This window comes from Bubalus kerabau, chromosome 12 (genome assembly GCF_029407905.1).
Source record: "Bubalus kerabau isolate K-KA32 ecotype Philippines breed swamp buffalo chromosome 12, PCC_UOA_SB_1v2, whole genome shotgun sequence".
In the NCBI taxonomy this organism is placed as follows: domain Eukaryota; kingdom Metazoa; phylum Chordata; class Mammalia; order Artiodactyla; family Bovidae; genus Bubalus; species Bubalus kerabau.
In genome coordinates this window covers 19,872,574-19,892,244 of record NC_073635.1, presented here as the reverse complement: position 1 = coordinate 19,892,244, position 19,671 = coordinate 19,872,574, and the positions used below count along the sequence as shown (strand labels likewise).

At 47.7% G+C, this 19,671-nt stretch overlaps 1 protein-coding gene across 1 annotated transcript; it reads right to left on the bottom strand.

Moving 5' to 3' along the window:
• Positions 1-13,816: 13,816 nt before the first annotated feature.
• On the bottom strand, positions 13,817-19,341 carry ARL11 (ADP ribosylation factor like GTPase 11). Its single transcript, XM_055542191.1, has 3 exons — positions 19,237-19,341; positions 18,729-18,809; positions 13,817-18,445 (listed from the first exon to the last, which is right to left on the bottom strand). Exon 3 carries the CDS (start codon positions 18,425-18,427, stop codon positions 17,849-17,851), a length of 579 nt encoding a protein of 192 aa, XP_055398166.1. The 5' UTR covers positions 18,428-18,445; positions 18,729-18,809; positions 19,237-19,341; the 3' UTR covers positions 13,817-17,848.
• Positions 19,342-19,671: the final 330 nt, after the last annotated feature.

Genomic DNA, 19,671 nt, shown 5'->3' with positions numbered 1-19,671 from the left:
CCCTAACCCTTTCTCAGTGTTTACACCATAAATTTCCTATGCTCACTCTTCCTTTCCATGCTGAGGCAAATATCAGCATAATCCATCCAAAATCAGAGTCTAAATGATGACGTTTTCTTGTATTTAATTATGTCAGCTCTACAATCCTGAAGTGCTAGCCCTGAGGCTTTAGGAAAGGTCTACAGGCTGCAGCGTTGTTCAGTCGCTGAATCGTGTTCGACTCTTTGCAACCCCACAGACTGTAGCCCACCAGGCTCCTCTGTCATCCACTGTCTCTGAGATTGCTCACGTTCACGTCCATTGTGTCGGTGATGCTATGTCAGTTCAGTTTAGTTGCTCGGTCGTGTCCGACTATTTGCAGCCCCATGGACTGCAGCACCCCATGGGGTCGCAAAGAGGCTATCTAACCATTTCATAAAACTTTGTCCAAAAAAGGCTTGACGGAAACCAAAATGCACAAAGTTTGGAGAAGAATCCTTTGTTTTCTTTCTTTTCAAAGTATTCTTAAAATCCATGTACCGTTGTTCGTTATGAAAGCTTGGATCTAAAAATAATTTTTAATGAGAATAATTGGATAAAGCTTTGAATGAGAAAGGTTAACTGTTGCTGTCCTTACTCTTGTAAAACTCCCTCGAGGTCAATAAACACCCTGGCAGGCCTCCTCTACTCACTGTCCTTTTAGAAACTCTACATCTTCTCTCCCTTTCCACTGCCTTGACAGTCCGGCTGACCCAACATAACAAAAACACTGCTTCACTGTAGGATGCAGATTACATCCATTAATTCATATTAAGGTGCTAGTAACTGATAGTGGTTAGATGTATCATCCTTCCCAGATGTTTTTGCATTAAAAAAAATACAATTGATCCATGCCTGTTGATAAAAATGGAAAATCCAGATAAGCAAAAAGAAAAATAACCCCCAGTATCATCAGACAGAATTGCTATTACAAATTTAGTTTCCATTTCTCAAGCTGTTGCCTGTGCATGTATTAACATAGGTGGGAGAGGATACTTTTAACATGTGAAGAAGGGTTTTAACCTCCCCGCTCCCTTCCTCTCTCTCCCTTGCCCCAGATTTATCATCCAGGAACTAGCAGGATACTATACTTGTCCACACAGAACCAACTGGATAGAATTACAGAACATGCCCCCATCCTTGAGAAATTCATGCGCTCACAGAGGCTGATAGGTAGCAGTTATCATTTATTTTTGGAAACCAGTTTCCTTAGATGTTTATGTCCACACAGATCAAGTTGACATCTTAAAATATTGGATTGGCCACCTCCCAACTCTTCAAGGGAGGGATCAAGTGTGCTGAGTGTGCTGCAGTGCTGGGTTTTAGGTGTTTAATCCCTTCCCCTTTGGAAGCCTCTCTCAGTCCCCCAGTCAGAAGAGGAGGACTCTGCGTTCTTGTAGCCCTTGTCTGTGTCACTTAAGTGGCCTCGTATTGTTTTGTTATTTTTGATATCCACCTTCCCAGCTGCACATGGGCCCTTCAAGGCCACGCTTAGAATCCTAGAATCATATATTGTTTAAAGGGGCCTTGAGCAGGGAGTAGGGGAGGATGAATTGGGCGATTGGGATTGACATTTATACTCTTCTATATATAAAATAGATGACTGATGAGAACCTACTGTGTAGCATGGGCAACTCTACTCAATGTTCTGTGGTCACCTAAATGGGAAGGAAATCTAAAAAATGGATGTGTGTATATATATGTGTGTGTGTGTGTATATATATATAACTGAATCACTTTGTTGTACAGCAGAATCTAACACAACATTGTAAAGCAACTATACTCCAATAAACATGTTTTAAAAGGGGGGTGGGGCCTGGGTAGGTTCAGTTCACACACAAGGAGACTAAGGCTCAGAGAGGTTGGATAACCTGCCCAAGTCCATATAGCTTTTTAGTGAACTAGAACCTAGGTCACTTAAAAGTACTTTTAGGGACTTCCCTGGGAGTCCATTGGTTAAGTCTTCACCTTCTGATGCAGTGGGTGCAGGTTTTATCCCTGGCCTGGAGCTAAGATTCCATGGGCCTCCTAGAAAACATAAAATGAAGCAATTTTGTAACAAGTTCAACAAAGACTTAAAAGATGCTCCACATCAAATAAGTACTTTTTCAAGTCCAACCTGTTAGACATGTTGCTGGAAGCCTGCAAGCTATGAAAACCGTTCAGTTGTGTGGATTTTTTTTTTTTAAACACTTCCAAATTTTAGTCCCAGTTTTTTTTTTTTTAATTTAATTTTATTTTTTAACTTTACAATATTGTATTGGTTTTGCCATATATTGAAATGAATCCGCCACAGGTATACACGTGTTCCCCATCCTGAACCCTCCTCCCTCTTCCCTCCCCATACCATCCTTCTGGGTCGTCCCAGTGCACCAGCCCCAAGCATCCAGTATCGTGCATCGAACCTGGACTGGTGTCTCGTTTCATATATGATATTATACATATTTCAATGCCTTTCTCCCAAATCATCCCACCCTCTGGATTTTTTAATGGTCAAAAAAATTCAACCTCAGTACATTTTTGATCATCTGGGTCTATTCATTATACTTGAGGAGCCTCTCAATTTCATTGTTCTGTGTTTGCTGATGATGCATTTTAGTTAAAAAAATAAGTATTTTGTCTTGGCCTATCATTTTCTGATTTGCTGTTTTGTGCTGAAAGGAACCATGCACAGATTTTTGGCATTTCTTGGTTACATTCTGGGGGTCGGACTGCTTTTGGTCCCAGGGGTGCTGGAGGTGGGGTTGGTGCGATCTAATCACTAACAACTGGAAGCAGGGTCTCACCCAATTGGGTCGCAGGAATTGGGTGGGTCTCATGTGCATCTGAGCGCCCACAATTTGAACTGTCTCGGTAAAGTCATTGCCTGTAGGGAGATGGGACTGCAAATTCATGCTCCCTGCAACAGCGACATCTGGTGGCCGTGGGGTAATTTGAGGGGCTGATCTGTGGGTTCTGACGGGATGCCCTGATTGTATTTATTAATAGTAAAGCAATTGTCGCTGTGGAAGCCACTGCCCTTTCCCAGGGAACCCCGTTTCCTCCCATGACACGCCCACCTCTAACCACCCCACACCCAGGACGCACCTGCAGCAGCTTCCTGCCTCCTGGGGGCCTCTCTCCTCCTAGCCCCACTGGCTGCCTGGGTGCGAAGAAGTGGACTTGGGCCATCTGGCAAGGGTCAGCCGCCCACAGCCATGGTAGGCCAGGCCTGGCCTGCATTCTGGAGCTTGAAGGCCAGTGATTTACTGCCCACTTGGGCATCAGGTGGCTGGGGTATTTTTAGTGTCCCACTCTGGAAAGTGTCAGTAGTTCACTAGCCCGAAGCTCTGTGTAGAAAGGGTTCCGTGATCATGACTGAAATCTGTACACTCTAATCCTGCCTGCCTTGCTTTTGTTGTTCCGTCGCTCACTCGTGTCCGACTCTTTGCGACCCCATGCACTGCAGCATGCCAGGCTACCCTGTCCTTCACCATCTCCCGGAGCCTGCTCAAGCTCATGTCCATTGAGTCAGTGATGCCATCCAACCATCTCATCCTTTGTCGTCCCCTTCTCCTCCTGCCCTCAATCTTTCCCAGCATCAGGGTCTTTTCCAATGAGTTGGCTCTTTGCGTCAGGTGGCCAAAGTATTGGAGCTTCAGCATCAGTCCTTCCAATGAATTTTCAGGGTTGATTTCCTTAAGGATGGACTGGTTTGATTTCCATGCAATCCAAGGGACTCTCAAGAGTCTTCTCCAACACCACAGTTCTTGCTTAAGAGCCTGGCTATTCCTGTCATCATATTAAGGGCTTTGAGATGTCCTGCAGTGGAGAAACCTGTGTAATTTCATTAAACCTAACACCTCCCAAGCTTGTTGGACCATGGAACCCTCTTTTCAGGCCAACAGCCCTTCACAGCCTTCAGAACCGGTGGTTTACAGATCCCAGCTTGGGGAGCGCTGGCCCACATGCCACAGCCACATCGTGAGAGCTGTCAGCTGCCTTGACTCGTGGCTGCATCCGCACCCCAGATGGCATCTCCTTGGACGCCAATTGCTCCCAAAAGTGAACCTGAGCTCATCGTGAGTCAGCCCTGCCTGGACCATTGCCCCAGTCCTAATCCCGCTCCGCCCTAGCTCTCCACCACCTCCCAGCCTGCCTGGTAGCTGAACCATTGGGAGGCAGCAGGGGAGAGAGGGGCCCCCCCACGCCTCCACATCTGTTGCAATCCTCTTCCTCGTGCCCCCCTCCCTGCCCCCGCCCCAGATCAGCACCCAGAGGGTGCTGCTTGCTTTGAGGCCAGAGCCCCTTAGACAACAGTCTTGCTTTTTCTTGCTTTCTGCCTTCCGAGTCCTCATCCTGTGTTCCCCAACATCTGCTGGGAACGCCCTGGGCCTGGGAAAGAAAGTGAAAGTGTTAGTTGCTCAGTCACAGCTGACTCTTTGTGACCCCACGGACTGTAGCCCGCCAGGCTCCTCTGTCCATGGGGATTTTCCAGGCAGGAATACTGGAGTGGGTTACCATTCCCTTCTCCAGGGGATCTTCCCCACCCAGGGATCAAACTTGGTTCTCCTGAACTGCAGGCAGATTCTTTACTGTCTGAGCCACCAGGGGAGCCCCTGGGCCTGGGAGGAGACTTTTATTACGTGACTCAGTCCCACAGTCCTGATTTGGAAGACTTCAGCCCTGGCTACCCTGGCTGGCATTCTGAGAATGTATTACCCTGTTGTTTTTTTTTTTCCATTAAATCCAAGCAAGATGTGAACCACAGCCTTTGAATCTGTGAACTGGTCCTTCATCCCTGGTTTCCCTCCTCTTCACATCCCCAGACCCCCATGTTTTTGGTTGAGTCCCTCCCACTTGGCAGCCCCATTCCAAGCAGAGATGGTTCTTCAGGAAGAGCGAAGGTGGTTTGCTACAGGACTGAGTGCGATTAAATCCCAGGGGTCCTCAGCTGAGGTACATTCCCCCTCTGCTGTGTGCTGTCTTCCTCCTCTCTGCTTTGATCAACATTGTATAGGAATCTCTGTTTCCAGAACCCATTGCCTGCTCTCCATTCTTAACTAAAACCTGCTCTCAGCATAGCATCTAATCTGTATGTTCACATTAAGTTAGAATCAACTGAACACCCACAAGATGGAAGACAGTTTTATGGCCAGGCACTCCTCCTGGGAGCATGTGAAATCGGAAAACCAAGGAATCTTAAGAATTCCAAAAAGCAGTTTCACACAAAACTGAGAAGTAGCCGTTATCACTGCATCTTCCCTCTCAACATCCATATGCCCCGGGCGTGACCATGTTTATGTCAGACTGTCCTCTGTAAAAATGTCAAAGCACACGCCAAGTTCGTAGGACATTTGTCATCCACCACCCCTATCTGAGGTTAGTTCTTTTCTTAGCTCGTAAATGATTCAAGACTCAAGCTCTTTTTATGATTCGACCTTGGGATACCACCCTTGAGCATTATTTTATAAACCAGTGAAATCATGGTATAAAACTATAGATAGGTGGTTTCCAACATTTAGTGCCTGTATTAGTCACCCAGCACCACAAAGCAAAAACACACAACAGTCTTCTTAGTGGCATGCAGTGGTAAGCGTTTGTCTTCGGAGCCCTGTGGGGGACCAGAATCTGGCTGATCCCAACTGGCCTCAGCTGGCCATCTCTGCTTGGGCTGCAGTGGCTTCAGGTCTCTGGACTACTTAGTAGGTTTTTGTTTGTTTCAAAATTATTTTATATTTGGCTGTGCTGGGTCTTTGTTGCTATGCTCAGGCTTTTTGCCAGTTGCAGTGAGCAGGGGGTACTCCCTGGCCGTGGTGTGAGGGTTTCTCACTGCGGTGGCTTCTCTTGATGCAGAGCGTGGTCTTGAGGGCACAGGCTTAGGAGTTGTGGTCCATGGGCTTAGTTGCCCCTTGTCATGTGGGATCCTCCCGGAACAGGGATCGAAGCCACGTCCCCTGCATTGGCAGGTGGACTCTTAACCACCAGGGAAGTCCTTGGCGGTTTTGCTCTCCATGCTTCTCATCCTCTCCTCCTCGGACAGCAGGCTAGCTGAAGCTTGTTCTTCTGATGGCAGAGTCAGCAGAGGGAAACCCCCGCGTGCAAACACTATTCAAACCCCTGCTTGTGTCTATCTGCTGACAGCCCATTGGCCAAAGAAAGTCACATGGCCAACCCCAGTGTCGACAAAGGACACTCCATCCACGATGAAGCCATAGCAAACGTGTGGATGGAGAAAGGAGTGAAGAGTCGGGGCCAAAAATACCACCATGCTCACCGGTGGCACACAAGAAAACGATAAAGGGCTTCTTCAGCCAGTTGCTGCCAGCAGCGTTTTGCAGCAAAGGTGCGTCAAGGAGCCCAGCCAGTCCTGAGAAACTTCTGAAGGTTAAACAGCTCACAGGCTCCCTGTGGTCAGAGAACCAGGTGACCACCCTGCTTAATCCAGGTCAGCTTCTGGTGGGAGAGGGCAGCCCTGGAGGCCAGATGAGGAGGGAGCGGTCAGCAGAGGTGTAGAGAACAGAGCAGACAACCAAAGAACTCTTCCACGGCTCAAGGGTGTAAACCTGTATGCTCTGAGGCATGGAAAAGCAGAGGAAAACAGAGGGCAGAGTCTTTGGGCCAGCCAGGTGAAGGTCAGCGCTAGCCGAAATCTGGACAAGAAGGAATACCAAATAGGCAGGGTTAAGACCCTGACTCGAGCCCTACAGTTAGTTGGGTTTAGATGCTTAAATTAAGTGGCTGACTTTATTTTTGGGGGCTCCAAAATCACTGCAGATGGTGACTGCAGCCATGAAATTAAAAGACACTTACTCCTTGGAAGGAAAGTTATGACCAACCTAAACAGCATATTAAAAAGCAGAGACATTACTTTGTCAACAAAGGTCCGTCTAGTCAAGACTATGGTTTTTCCAGTAGTCATGTATGGATGTGAGAGTTGGACTATAAAGAAAGCTGAGTGCCGAAGAATTGATGCTTTTGAACTGTGGTGTTGGAGAAGACTCTTGAGAGTCCCTTGGACTGCAAGGAGATCCAACCAGTCCATCCTAAAGGAGATCAGCCCTGGGTGTTCTTTGGAAGGAATGATGCTAAAGCTGAAACTCCAATACTTTGGCCACCTCATGTGAAGAGTTAACTCGTTGGAAAAGACCCGGATGCTGGGAGGGATTGGGGTAGGAGGAGAAGGGGACGACAGAGGATGAGATGGCTGGATGGCATCACCAACTCGATGGACATGAGTTTAAGTAAACTCCGGGAGTTGGTGATTGACAGGGAAGCCTGGCGTGCTGCAGTCCATGGGGTCGCAAAGAGTTGGACATGACTGAGCGACTGAACTGAACTGAACTGAAACAAAGTTATCCGTGATGTTCTGGTTGCTCTTGCCTTATTTAGTATTTAAAATGTAGTTTTCATTTTTATAAAAAGCCATACAGGTGTCTAGTTTAAGAAGTGAAATAAAACCCAGAGGCCTATAATGGAAAACAGCAGTCTACTGCTTGGGGCTTCCCTAGTGGCTCAGACAATAAAGAATCTGCCTGCAATGCAGGAGACTGGGGTTCGATACCTGAGTTGGGAAGCTCCCCTAGAGGAGGGCATGGCAACCCACTCCAGTATTCTTGCCTGGAGAATCCCATGGACAGAGGAGCCTGGCGGGCTGCCGTCCATGGGGTTGCAGATAGTCGCACATGACTGAGCCTCTAACACACACAGTCTCCCAACAAAGTCTTAATTACTTCTCCCCAGAAGCAGCTATTTTAGCTGTGTCTTGTCATATTTTCTATTTTCCCCCAAATTTATGTTGCTGTTCCTTGATTTTTCAACCTTACACATCTTTGGAAGAGAATTATTTAACCCTCTCACACTCTCCCCCATGCTCCACCCACACACATATTTTCCTTCCTCCATCCTCCCAGTAGAGCCATTTTGGTTAAATGAATATTTTAGTACTTATATTATTACGACTTCCATTGAGTATACTATATTTCCTTATGGTGCAACTTTTGTTTCCCCAAGATTTTTTTTTTTTTTTTTTTTTGGTCTGTTTGCTTGGTTTTCTCTTGATAAATGCTTATCAATAATACAGCCCTAAACTGTCAGAGCTGTGGATTTCACTGATGCGATCGAATAGATAAGAGGAAGCCACTGGGTTTTTTGCTAGGTTTATCTGCAACATCCTTCTAGGAACCACGCATTCTCTCGTTCCCTTCTATACTAATTGCTCTGGAGGCCATCACAGAGCTGGTTTCTCAAAACTCCTCTGCTTCCCTCTGGTGGTGAATCTCACAATGCCTACATCCCTGGTCTTCATTTCAGGTTATTCTCTTGAAGGAGCGTGACGACCAGTACCCTTCCAATAAAAGACGCACGCATTCTCGTTTATCTGAAAATGACATTCTGTCCTCATAAATGATTGATAGCTTGATTGGGTGTAAAATTCTAGGGGGAAATAATTTTCCCTCTGTTTTCTCTTAACTTTCCATTTTGAAATAATTTTCAACTTACAGAAAATTGCGTAAACATTACAGAGTTCTAGCTAACGCCTTTACCCAGCTTCCCCTGATTCTAAGATCTTACACAGCCGGGATGCACACCAAAGTCCACATCCAAAAAAAAAAAAAAAAGGCAGCTAAGCAATTAACTTCAGTACACTATGTTAACAAAGTGGCAGACTGTGGATCTCACCAGTTTTTCCAATAATGTCGTTTTATTTTCCAGGATCCAATCTAGGACCTCACGTTATACTGAGTTGCTACATCTTCTTAGTCTCCTCCATCTGAACCGGTCCTCAGTCTGTCTCTTTCATGATCTTAACAATTTTGAAGAATACTGGTCAATTATTTTATAAAATGTCCCTCGGTTTGGATTTTTCTGATGTTTTATCATGATTCGGTTGAGCTTATGGACTTTGGGCTGAGAATGCCACCGAAACGACGTGCCTGTCTTCCTGCCTCATGTCAGGGCTCCATGCTGATGCTATACTCTCTCCTCAGGATGCCCACCTTCATCACTCGGCTAAGTAGTTCATGCTAGGCTTCTCATTCTCATTATTATTTTTCCTTTTATAGTTAGTAAAAATATTGGTAGACATTCTCAAAGATAACACAAATATCCTGCTTGTCCTCAAACTTTCTCTTATCAAATTTTAGCATCCACTGGTGAATCTTACCTATAAATAGTTATTAATATAATGTACTTAATAGTAATTTTCTATTTGCCTCATTCCTTTTACAGTCATTAATGAAATTCTGTTGTAAGATGAAGCTGTTCCTTCTCCTCCATGCATTTAGTCATTCATTTAGTTATCTGTCTCAGCATGCACTCATCGATATTTCTTTGATCCTGGGGGTTATCATACCATTTTATTGTTCAAATTGCCCTCTGAATATTGAAGGCTTTGTTCCATTATCCTTCCGGTTTCAGTATTGCTGTTAAGTTTAATGCTATTCTGGTTCTTGACCTTTAGTATGTGACCTGTCTTTTTTAGGATGTTCTGAAATTGAACAGTATTGTGCTCATGTTTATAACATGCATTTGTATTGGGCAACTCCTTAGACTTTTTCAAGCTGGAAACTCATGTGTTCTGAAAAATGTTCTTGTTTTATTTATTTATCTGATAATTCACCTCTCTGCTTTCTCATTCTCTCTGAGTTTTCTGGGGCATCATTATCCCGATGCTAAACTTTGAGACTAATCCCCTAGTTTTCTTATGTTTTATTTCCCAATTTTTCCTCCTTTATCTTTTTGTTCTACCTTTTAGGAGATTTCTACTTCTACTCTGTCTTCCAACTTTGTATTGGATATTCAGTGTAGATTTCCAAGAGCACTTTCTTGGTTTCTAAATGTTTATTTATAGCCATCTTGCTTCATGGATGTGAGATCTTCTCATATTTCTAAGGAGATTTATCATTTGGGGGAAGTTTTCTTTTACTTCCTGCAATGATCTCTCTCTCCTCTTTCCTCTGAGTTTTTTCCTTTCTCTCTCTCATACTGGAGACTTTTTCTCAGATGTCCTGTCGTCCTTTATTATCTGTTCCTATTTGAGTAAGGCATTATCACTTCTTCCCACTGGAGCGATCCATCACTCACTGCCTTCAGCAAGAGATGGAGCTTTGCTTCCTCACTAGTGAGATAATCAAACGTTGTCCCCTGATGAGATGCAGCATGAAGTAGAGAATGTCACCTCCCTGTGTCACCAAAAACATTTGATCTGAATCTCATCGCACCTTTAGACCTGACTTCCACTTGACAGCATTTACAAGTGATATGGGGACCAATTAAATGATGCACGACACAGTCAGACACATCAGCTCTGAGATGCTTCTTTAATGAATGACCTGGTCCCTTCAAAATGTCACCATTGTGGGGCAAACAAATGGAAGGAGGGCTGTTCTAGGAAGGAGAATAAAGAGACATAATAACCAGATGCAATGATATTCTAGGGACAGTGCTGGATTGAATATCAGAATGTATTTGGGAACTATTTTAAATTTTCTCAGGTGTGATAATGCATGTGGGTTAGAGCTGATGAGATCCTTATTCTTTGAATAGAGATACTGAAATACGTATAGGTGAAATATAATGTCTGCAGTCATTTTCAAATGGTTCAGAAATATACTATATGTACATACCTTTATCTAAAGATGAAGCAAATATGCCAAGGTGTTAGCAATTGTAGTACTTAAGAGGTGGGCATATGGGTGTTCATTATAGTATTTTTTTTTCAGCTTTTCTGTATGTTTACATTTTCCATAATAAAAATGCAGGTGGAGGAAAGAGAAAGATACCAGAAAGCTTCCAGAAGCTCGTATGAGTCCTGGCTCATGGGAGGCAGGGCTGATCAACTGGTGAGCCAGCTGGTTCATCCGGGGACCTTCAGATGCCAATGCTGTATCTTCTCTCCAGCCAGCCAGTTCCGAGAGGGGGGCTCCCAGTTCCCACTTCCCTGTGTAAACCTCGCTGCCAGCCCCTGGGCACTGGAAGCGGGAGGGTCAGGCAGCCTCACTAGTCCATTCACACACTTTCAAGGAATTTTTGAATAGATGTCTCATCTCATCCTCAACTGGTAACACCTCCAGAGAATAAACTGAAAGCATCCAGTTGTCCAGACTGAATAAAATAGCAAAGGAGTCTGAGGATATATCTCTCCATACAGACTTTCCACAAATTATGTTCCCTTTGTTGCTTCATGAGAGCCGAAGTCCTGAGATGTCCTGGGGTTTGTGTCAGAAGGACTTGCTTGTGTGAGGCTGTGTAGACCAAGGTTTCTGGGCCACACTTCTGCAGAGGTTCAAATTCTGCTGTGTGACCTGGGACAAGTTGTTTAACCTCTCTGTGCCTCATCCCCCAGATCAGGTTGGAAACTCTCACATTGTTGGGGGATTATGTAGGTTAATACACCTTCAACACTTAGACCAGGGCAGTACAGAGTGAGTCCTTCGACTGAACACACACACACACACACACACACACACACACACACATACATACATCCCAACCCCCAGCAACTTATATTTCCACTTTCTTTGGTCTGTGAATCACTTTCTGTCTTCTGTAATCTTAGTGCTACCTCAAGCCTGCCAGATTCACTTCTGCTTTCTTTGTCCCTATGGGCTTTGGAGTTTAAAAAAAAAATCCCTTTATTGTCCCTCCTGTCAGGTATGGGGAGACAGTAGAGTCACGTGTCTATGCATTTCACAACGTGGAACCACAAGTCTCAACAGCTTGCTTGCTTTCTTTGTCTCTCCTGAAGCAGCCCCCCCAGGTAGTACATTCGTCATAGTCTGGCCTGAGCTCCGAGTGTAGCAGGCAGAGCCGGGGGAGCAAATGCCAGGCTTCTTACTGATGTGGATACAGCTCTTAAAGTTCTGTCTAGAAAACGCTGAGAAGCGCCTCGGGATGAACCTGCTGGTTGCATGTCCCATGAGCTCCTTTCTGAAATCCCCTGAGTCAACAACACTGACTGAGGGGAAGGAAGGGTGTGTGATGGGTCCAGCCCGAAGCTTGTGTAAAAACCTCGTGACCCATGGCTGTGACAGAACCTGACAGCCAGCCATCTGCTCCGCCCCACCGCCCAGAGCTCCTGATTCCTGGGGATCACCTGATCGACCCAGAGAACTCGATCTTGTCTTCAAAGTAGTAGAAAGGGGCACCTCTGCACATGACTTCTTGAGGAGTTTGGAATGCTCTTTTAATAGAATTTCTCCCCAGGCAGGACAGTTGTTAAGTCACTAAGTCGTATCTGACTCTTTGCAACCCCATGGACTGCAGCACGCCAGGCTTCCCTGTCCTTCACTGTCTCCCGGAGTTTGCGCAAACTCATGTCCATTGAGTTGGTGATGTTATCTAACCATCTCATCCTCTGTCACCCCCTTCTTCTCCTGCCTTCAATCTTTCCCAACCTTGGACTTTTCAAATGAGTTTGCTCTTCTCATCAGGTGGCCAAAGGATTAGGCCCACAGAATTTTGATCTTTTTCTGCTTGGGTCATGACGTTATCCTTTTACACGCAGAAGCCCTGCTCAAAGTGTACGATGTGCTAAGTTGCTTCAGTCGTGTCCAACTCTTTGCGACCCTCTGAACTGTAGCCCACCAGGCTCCTCTGTCCTTGGGATTCTCCAGGCAAGAGCACTGGAATGGGTTGCCATGCCCTCCTCCAGGGGGTCTTCCTCCCACTCACTCAGGGACTCTCCCATCTTGGCTCAGCCTCTGCAATGAGAGGCGTGGCCTGAACAGTCTCATCATTCCTGCTGTCTGACTTGCATCTGTCTGTCTGCAGGGGCGGGGGCTTCTGTGTGGGTCTTGAGTTGCATCAGGTGGGCTCTGAAGGAAGACAAGTCTTTATAGAGGCAACTGCACCGCATGACCTGAGGTTGCAGCTGGGACGCTGGGGGTGGCAGAGGATGAGAAGGAAGGCAAGATCCCGGCTCATGCATGTGCTCAGAAGGGGGGCCTGGCCCACTTTAGAGGACACAGCTGCCCCCAGCCCCAGCAGGAGGAGGCGAGTGCAGAGATCCTTGAGGATGGACAGCCCCAACCTTAAAACTCAGCAGAACCAAATCAAAACCCAACTCCCATGGTTTGTAACTTTCACCGAAGGATCACTTCTGTCCAAGAGGGGAGGGAGAAACATCTTCAGAATCTGAGTCAGAGAGGCTCCCCTGACGACTCATTGGTAAAGAATCCACCTGTCAGTGCAGGAGACAGGGGTTTGATCCCTGGCCTGGGAAGATCCCTCCTGTCTCGAAGCAACGAAGCCACAACTGTCGAGCCTGTGCTCTAGAGCCCATGATCCATAACTAGAGAAGCCCTGCAATGAGAAGCCCGTGCACCACAACTAGAGAGTGACCCCTGCTCACCACAACTGGAGAGAAGCCTGCGCAGCAAGGAAGACCCAGCACAGCCATAAATAAACGTAAAAATCAGTGAGTCAGAGAGGGAGAAGCTCAACCCATATTCAAAGAGGTAATCGGCTCTCCAACATGAAATAAATCTCACTGTATACAGTGTTTGCAGAAAGAAAAAGTTCATTTATATATAAGAAGGCAATAGACATGTGCTTTTCAGCCATATCAGCTCCTGCACCTCCTTACTCCTGCTCATGGGTTAATGGAAGGCAGGTGGATCTGAAAGGTGTGGGTGATTTGAAACACGCAAAATACCTCTCCCATAAGGAGAATACCTTTTAAACAACAAAATAAAACAGAAGGCACAGTTTGTTTTTTCCTAAGGTTCCCTGTGTTGTAGCTCTGTGGTGTAAGTACATGTATATACCCATATGTGTATCTGAGCAGAAGATCAGGAGGGAAGCCCCTCTGTCTGCCCTCTCCACGTCCCTGGTGGGCTCCAGCCTGACTTGGGAGGGGAGCCAAAGGCTGAGGCCATCCGACTGGCCACACTGCCCCACCTTCCAGTTGCCAGCAACCAGGAGAGTAGAATCCCCAGTCCTACCGGCAAGATTCTAAAGGAAGAGGGGGTTCCACCCTCCCTCCAGACCCGCCATGGTTGGAATGGAAGCAGGGGGAAAGATGGGTAAACCTGGAGAAGGCAAAGCCAGCCACCACCTGTGTGCCTTAGGCCATCCTGCTCTCCTCTCAGCCTTTACTGGGACCCTGGCAGGTGCCTAGCAACATGGCAGATGTTTTCCACTATGGAGTCATAAGTGTTGGGTAAACTGTAGTCAGAAAAAATGTTTTAATGTAGCCTATCATTGAACATTAAAAAAAGAGAGAAATCCAAGTGGTAGAAATGAAGGGGAAAAACCATAGCCAAAGCAGTTAAGTGAAGCCTGGAGTCCAAGAGCATCTTAGAGAAGCCAAACCGAGATTCTAGGGACTGGGCTGCAGTCGTAGCATCTGCATGGGGATGGGAGATGTGGCCTCACTCTTGTTTGGAGGGGAGAAAATTTTGCTCTGAGCTCAACAGAAAAGCAAGAGCATTAAAGTGGCACCCACCTCTTAAAAGGAGATTAGAAAAGTCTGCTCACCAGCTCAGCCAGGCATGTGAAAGCAGATGGTCTTATCTTGGGATATGAATGCAAAGAAAAACAGTCGTCTGTCAGAAACTTCATCTCTGGGGCCTGGCTTGTGAATGAGTAGAGTTCAGATTTCTACTGCCTGGGAGGTCTGTGAGCCCTAAGCGGAGAAACTAACATAATATCTGGTCTCAAACAATCAAAAGCCCCAGCATCTAGTAGACAGCTGATGGGGAACCCCTCTGTGTAGAAACCCTGTCACAACCCAGAGCACAAGGCAGTCACATGGGAAAAGCACACCCTGCTGAAGATGAGCTCACAATGAAAACAGGACAAATCACCTGAGGAGATGAGCTTCCATGAACAGAAACCAGCAGATACCTCCAGGGGGTCCTGGGTGCCCCAGGGTCTGCAGATAATGACAGTGTGAACAGAGCTATAAACACATTCTGACCCAGCAGAGCCCAGCGGTTCTGACCCCTTCACAACCTGCTCCTCCCGTGTCCACCTTCTCAGTTCATTCCAATCCCACCTGCCACATAGGCTCAAAACCTTGAATGTCTTCGAGTTCTTCCTCTCTCAGCCTTTTCTCTTAAAAATGGCTCTCAGTGTTCTTGTCTTCCTCTCCTCTGTGACTATGACAGGCACCCACCGGGTTTCCCTGCCTCTCCATTCCCAGTGTTCACGCTTCTCTTTGTTTCACCCCTACACTGCCACTAAATTAGCCTCTTAAATGGAAGCCAGACAGTTTCACTTCTCTGAGACCAACTCCTGATGATGAAAGTCTAAGCCTTCTCGTGTGTGTGTGTTAGTCACTCAGTTGTGTCCAGCTCTTGGTGACTCCCTGGACTGTAGCCCACCAGGCTCCTCTGTCCATGGAATTCTCCAGGCAGGACTACTGGAGTGGGTTGCCATTTCCTTCTCCAGGGGATTTTCCCGACCCAGGGATGGAACCTGGCTCTCCCACATTGCAGGTAGATTCTTTACCATCTGAACCATCAGGGAAGCCTTCTCAACTTGGATCTGAAATTTCTCTCCATTAAAAAAAAAAAAAAGTAACATGTATTCATTTATTTGGCTGTGCCAGGTCATCGTTTCAGCATGTGGGATCTAGTTCCCTGACCAGGGATAGAACCTGGGCCCCCTGCATTGGGAGCGTGGAGGCTTAGCCACCGGACCACCAGGAAAGTCCCTCCTTTTGGTTTTGTTTCCTTTTATAATACATACCACCTTTCACCCCCAACCTCCTGTTTCTGTTTTGTTTTGTTTTGTTTTGGCTTATTCCTCATGCCTCCAAACAATCTCTTTCCTCTGATTAGACTGCTCCCCCATCTCATCTGCCAATCAAATGTCAACCTTGGCTTAAACCTCCTAGAAGCACAATGTCGTGGAAGAACGCAGGCATCATCAAGGGCTAGAACATCTGGTTCAAATTCCAAAAGTGTCACTTAAGAGCCATGCCTCAAGCAAGTCACAACCTCTTCGAGCCTCAGTGTCTAATTCTATAAAATGGGAAGGATACCTACTTGGCAGAATTGGGAGAGTTAGAGATCATCTCTTGTAAGGGACTGAGCACAGAACTGGCCCCAGCACATGCACAGTAAACTCCCATCCTCACCTTTTCAAGGGAATCATGTCCTCTGCTTCCCCACCCAGAGCTCCCTGAGCCTGGAGGTCTTGTTCCCTTTCTCTTTGCATCTTTGTACTTTCCTGTGTCCAACACAGGAAGTCTTGAAACACATCAACTGGCAAGAGGTGGAAAAGGCCAGGCGCATCTAAGCTGCTGTTAGAAGGGGAGACTTTGGGTAGAGGGACCTCTCAGACATCAGAGGGGTGTCGAGGGCCAGTTGTCACGTGTCATTCCACAGGGGGCAGAGCCACTGTCAGGAGCTCTTAGGAGTCTGATGGAACCCAAGAGGGAAAGAATATCCAACATTTAGAGCTGTTTAACACGAGAGCAGGTACCAAATGGAAGCAGCTTGCTTTTAAAAAACTCAGATTATAGGAAGTATTCCTGGGTTGGATGAAGGATAAGACCAGATTGGTGCTTCTTACCTTAGGGAGTCACAGGTGCCTTTGAAAATCTAATGAAAGTTTCTGATCTTTTTGGAAATAATTTCAGGAGCTTCAAGGATCCTAGGTAAAGATCACCACCCCCTCTCCGAGGACCCTTCTAGGATGCTATGTTCAACTTCCTCTTTCCCTGTAAATAGGGAGAGGTACATTGCTGCTCTTCATATCTTCAGAATTCACGCCTCCCATCTGGAGGCCCCGCTTCATATCTAAAACTCATTGCCCTTTGCCACAAATTCCATGCTCGACATATTTTTGATTAAGTGAATGAATAAATGGATGAATGAAACTGATTGATCTTTAAGGGAATCTATACAAGACAAGGAGAAGAAAGAAGGAAAACAGAAAGAAAACAACGAAGGGTTCTGGAAAAAGACCAGCACAGGATAACAAAAAGGTGGAGAAGGGCTGTGCATCCATGCATTCATGCTCAGTCGCTTCAGTCATGTCTGACTCTTTGCGAGCCTATGGACTGTAGCCCGTCGGGCTCCTCTGTCCATGGGATTCTCCAGGCAAGAATACTTGAGTGGGCTGTCACGCCCTCCTCCAGAGAATGACTAGTCAGGGTCAGAGAAGGTGATTGATTTTGGAAGGTCTGAATTCCCAGCCTCTGTCCAGGGCTGAGTGCCCCAGCCAACTTCTAACCCGAGGTCCTTTGGAAGCAGGCTTGACCCTGCTGGCCCTGACTGCTTGCGATTTAGGGGGCTACTAAGGACAATAACTCATAAGATCGTGAACATGTCCAAGTCGGATATTCTGATCTGATTTTGAAACCTCTTTCCCTCTGTGAATTTAGGTCTTAATTATTCGGCAGCCACTTGTTCTGTTATTACAGTTTCTCAGTTCACACGTGGTAATGATGAATTACTAAACAAATTATGTTGAGGTATTTTTTTTTTCTTTGTTGTCGTTTAGTCGGTAAGTCATGTCCGATTCTCTTGTGAGCCCATGGACTGTAGCCCGCCAGGCTCCTCTGTCCACAGGATTCTCCAGGCAAGAATACTGGAGTGGGTTGCCACTCCCTTCTCCAGGGGATCTTCACGACCCAGGGATCAAACCCATGTCTCCTGCGTTGCAGGCAGATTCTTTGCTGCTGAACCACCTGGAACACTTAGAGTATCATTATTCCAAGAGTAGCTGATTTGCAACAGAAACACCGGTGACAATAAGTCCCAAGACTTAAATATTGTGTCTGAGCCTAGGAGGGTTCCTTGTTTGATAAACAGAACTTGAGGTTCTCTCCAGGATTAGCTGGTGTTCCAGTCTGTAAGAGCAGAGAAGACAGGCTGCTCTGCCCAGATCGAGGCTCTCAGGTCTCCCGACGGCCGCCCCCTGCACTCACCTGGAGACTCGGGGGGCTGCGGTAGCTCAGGAGACGCCTCAGGCTCCCCAGGGCCTCGGGCAGCCCCTCGCCGGTGAGGGCACTGCAGGCCCGCAGCTGCCAGCAGAGTCCCGGGAACCTCTGCAGGCCTAGCCTGTCTCGGATCTCGGGCAGCGGCAGGGCGTGGGGTGCCTCCTGCTTGTTGGCCAGCACCAGGAGGGGGACGCCGTCCAGGTGGGGGTCCTCCAGGACCTCCGTGAGCTCAGCCACTGCCTCAGGCAAGCGGGCCTCGTCTGTGCTGTCCAGCACAAACACGAGGACGGCCGCACCCTCCAGGTAGTCCTTCCAGCTGGTCCTGAGTGAGCTCTGCCCCCCGACATCCCAGAGGGTGAGGCACACCTGCCCGGGGGCCTCGAGGGGCTCCACGTTGAAACCCACGGTGGGCAGGGTCTCCACCAGCTGGTGGCCCTTCAGTTTGTACAGGAGCGTGGTCTTGCCGGCCGAGTCCAGGCCCATCATCACCACCTGGGCTTCTGCCCTGTGACTTCGGGAACTCACAGACCCCATGGGGGCCACTGCCAGACCCTAGGGGAGAAAGGCCAGGTGCACTCGTCGGAAGGAACACAAATCCGTGTGGGCCATGGGAGAAGGGCTTCTACACCCAAGGTAATGTCCACAGTGTCATCTTTCAAACCCCCGGAAGTAGGGCTGTGTGAGTCGGCATCAGCTGACCTATCTCTGGGGGTCGGGGGGGAGGGGTGCCCGCTGCAGAGAAGAGACCAGGGTCTCCCCCTGAAGACATGGAACGTCAGCTCCCATTCCTATGTAGTTAAGGCAAGGAGGCACAACCCACTTCTGTTAGACAAACCTGGTTGAGTAGAAGTGACTGAAGGATGTCTTCGATTCTTGCTGGTCCGTGGCTTCAAGCCTCTGGTGTCCACCTGGAAGCCTAAACCCCAAGGGGAAGTTATCTCGGGGTCAGTGCACTGAGAAAAGTGGGCAGGGGGCTGGTGGTGACTTCTGCAGCCTTTGGAACATCCGTGCCCCCGCCCCACCCAGGACCAGGCTGCCACCCCGTTAAAAGTGCCTATTTATAAATCCTGCTGACTGCAGGCAAAGGAAGCGGTCAGAGCAAAGTGGTTTCCTCCAGTGGCTTACCGACATAAATCACCTCCAGAACATTACACACGTTTTTGAAGAATCTCAAGTGTTAAGACCAAGGCCTGTCCCCACCTTAAGTCCCAGGAAACCTTGGCTGGAACAGGGGAAGGGACATCTCAGGCCCAGGAATAGATTTCAGCTGCCCCGTGGAGGAAAATGAGATGCCCTCAGTTCAATCCTCAGGCCAGGGGTAGAAGCGTAAAAATGACAATTACCTCAGAGTTTCTAGGCTGCCCCTCTGTGTGGTCCTCCCAGGGCAGCGGCTTTCAGTCCTGAGAGGCTAGTTTAGTGTGAGAGGATGGGCCGGTTCCCCTTTTTCTTCTTCCTTCCCCTGGGGGGCGGGGGCGGGGCCGGCTCTGAGCCCCTCCCCCGGCGCTGGGGCTCCCGGAGCTTGGCACCCTGGGTGCCGCCAGGATGCTCTCTGCCCTTCAGCTCTGCCCTAGGAGCCCCGACGCAGCTCCCGCGTCTCTGCAGCTCAGACTCCATAGGCAGGAGGGCGGGCGCCTGGCTTGGAACCGGGTCGTGTTCAGCTGCTTCTCTCCTGCTCTTCCTCTCAGGATCTCAGATCCCCTCCAAGCAGAAAGCTGAGAACTGGACCTTTTCTTTCAGCTCATGCCTCCCTGTGTTTCTGGTGCCTGGAGATTCTTTCG

Bases quoted from the DNA above. Each gene is read 5' to 3' on its own strand.
- ARL11 (XM_055542191.1), bottom strand. From the start codon at position 18,427: ATGGGGTCTGTGAGTTCCCGAAGTCACAGGGCAGAAGCCCAGGTGGTG.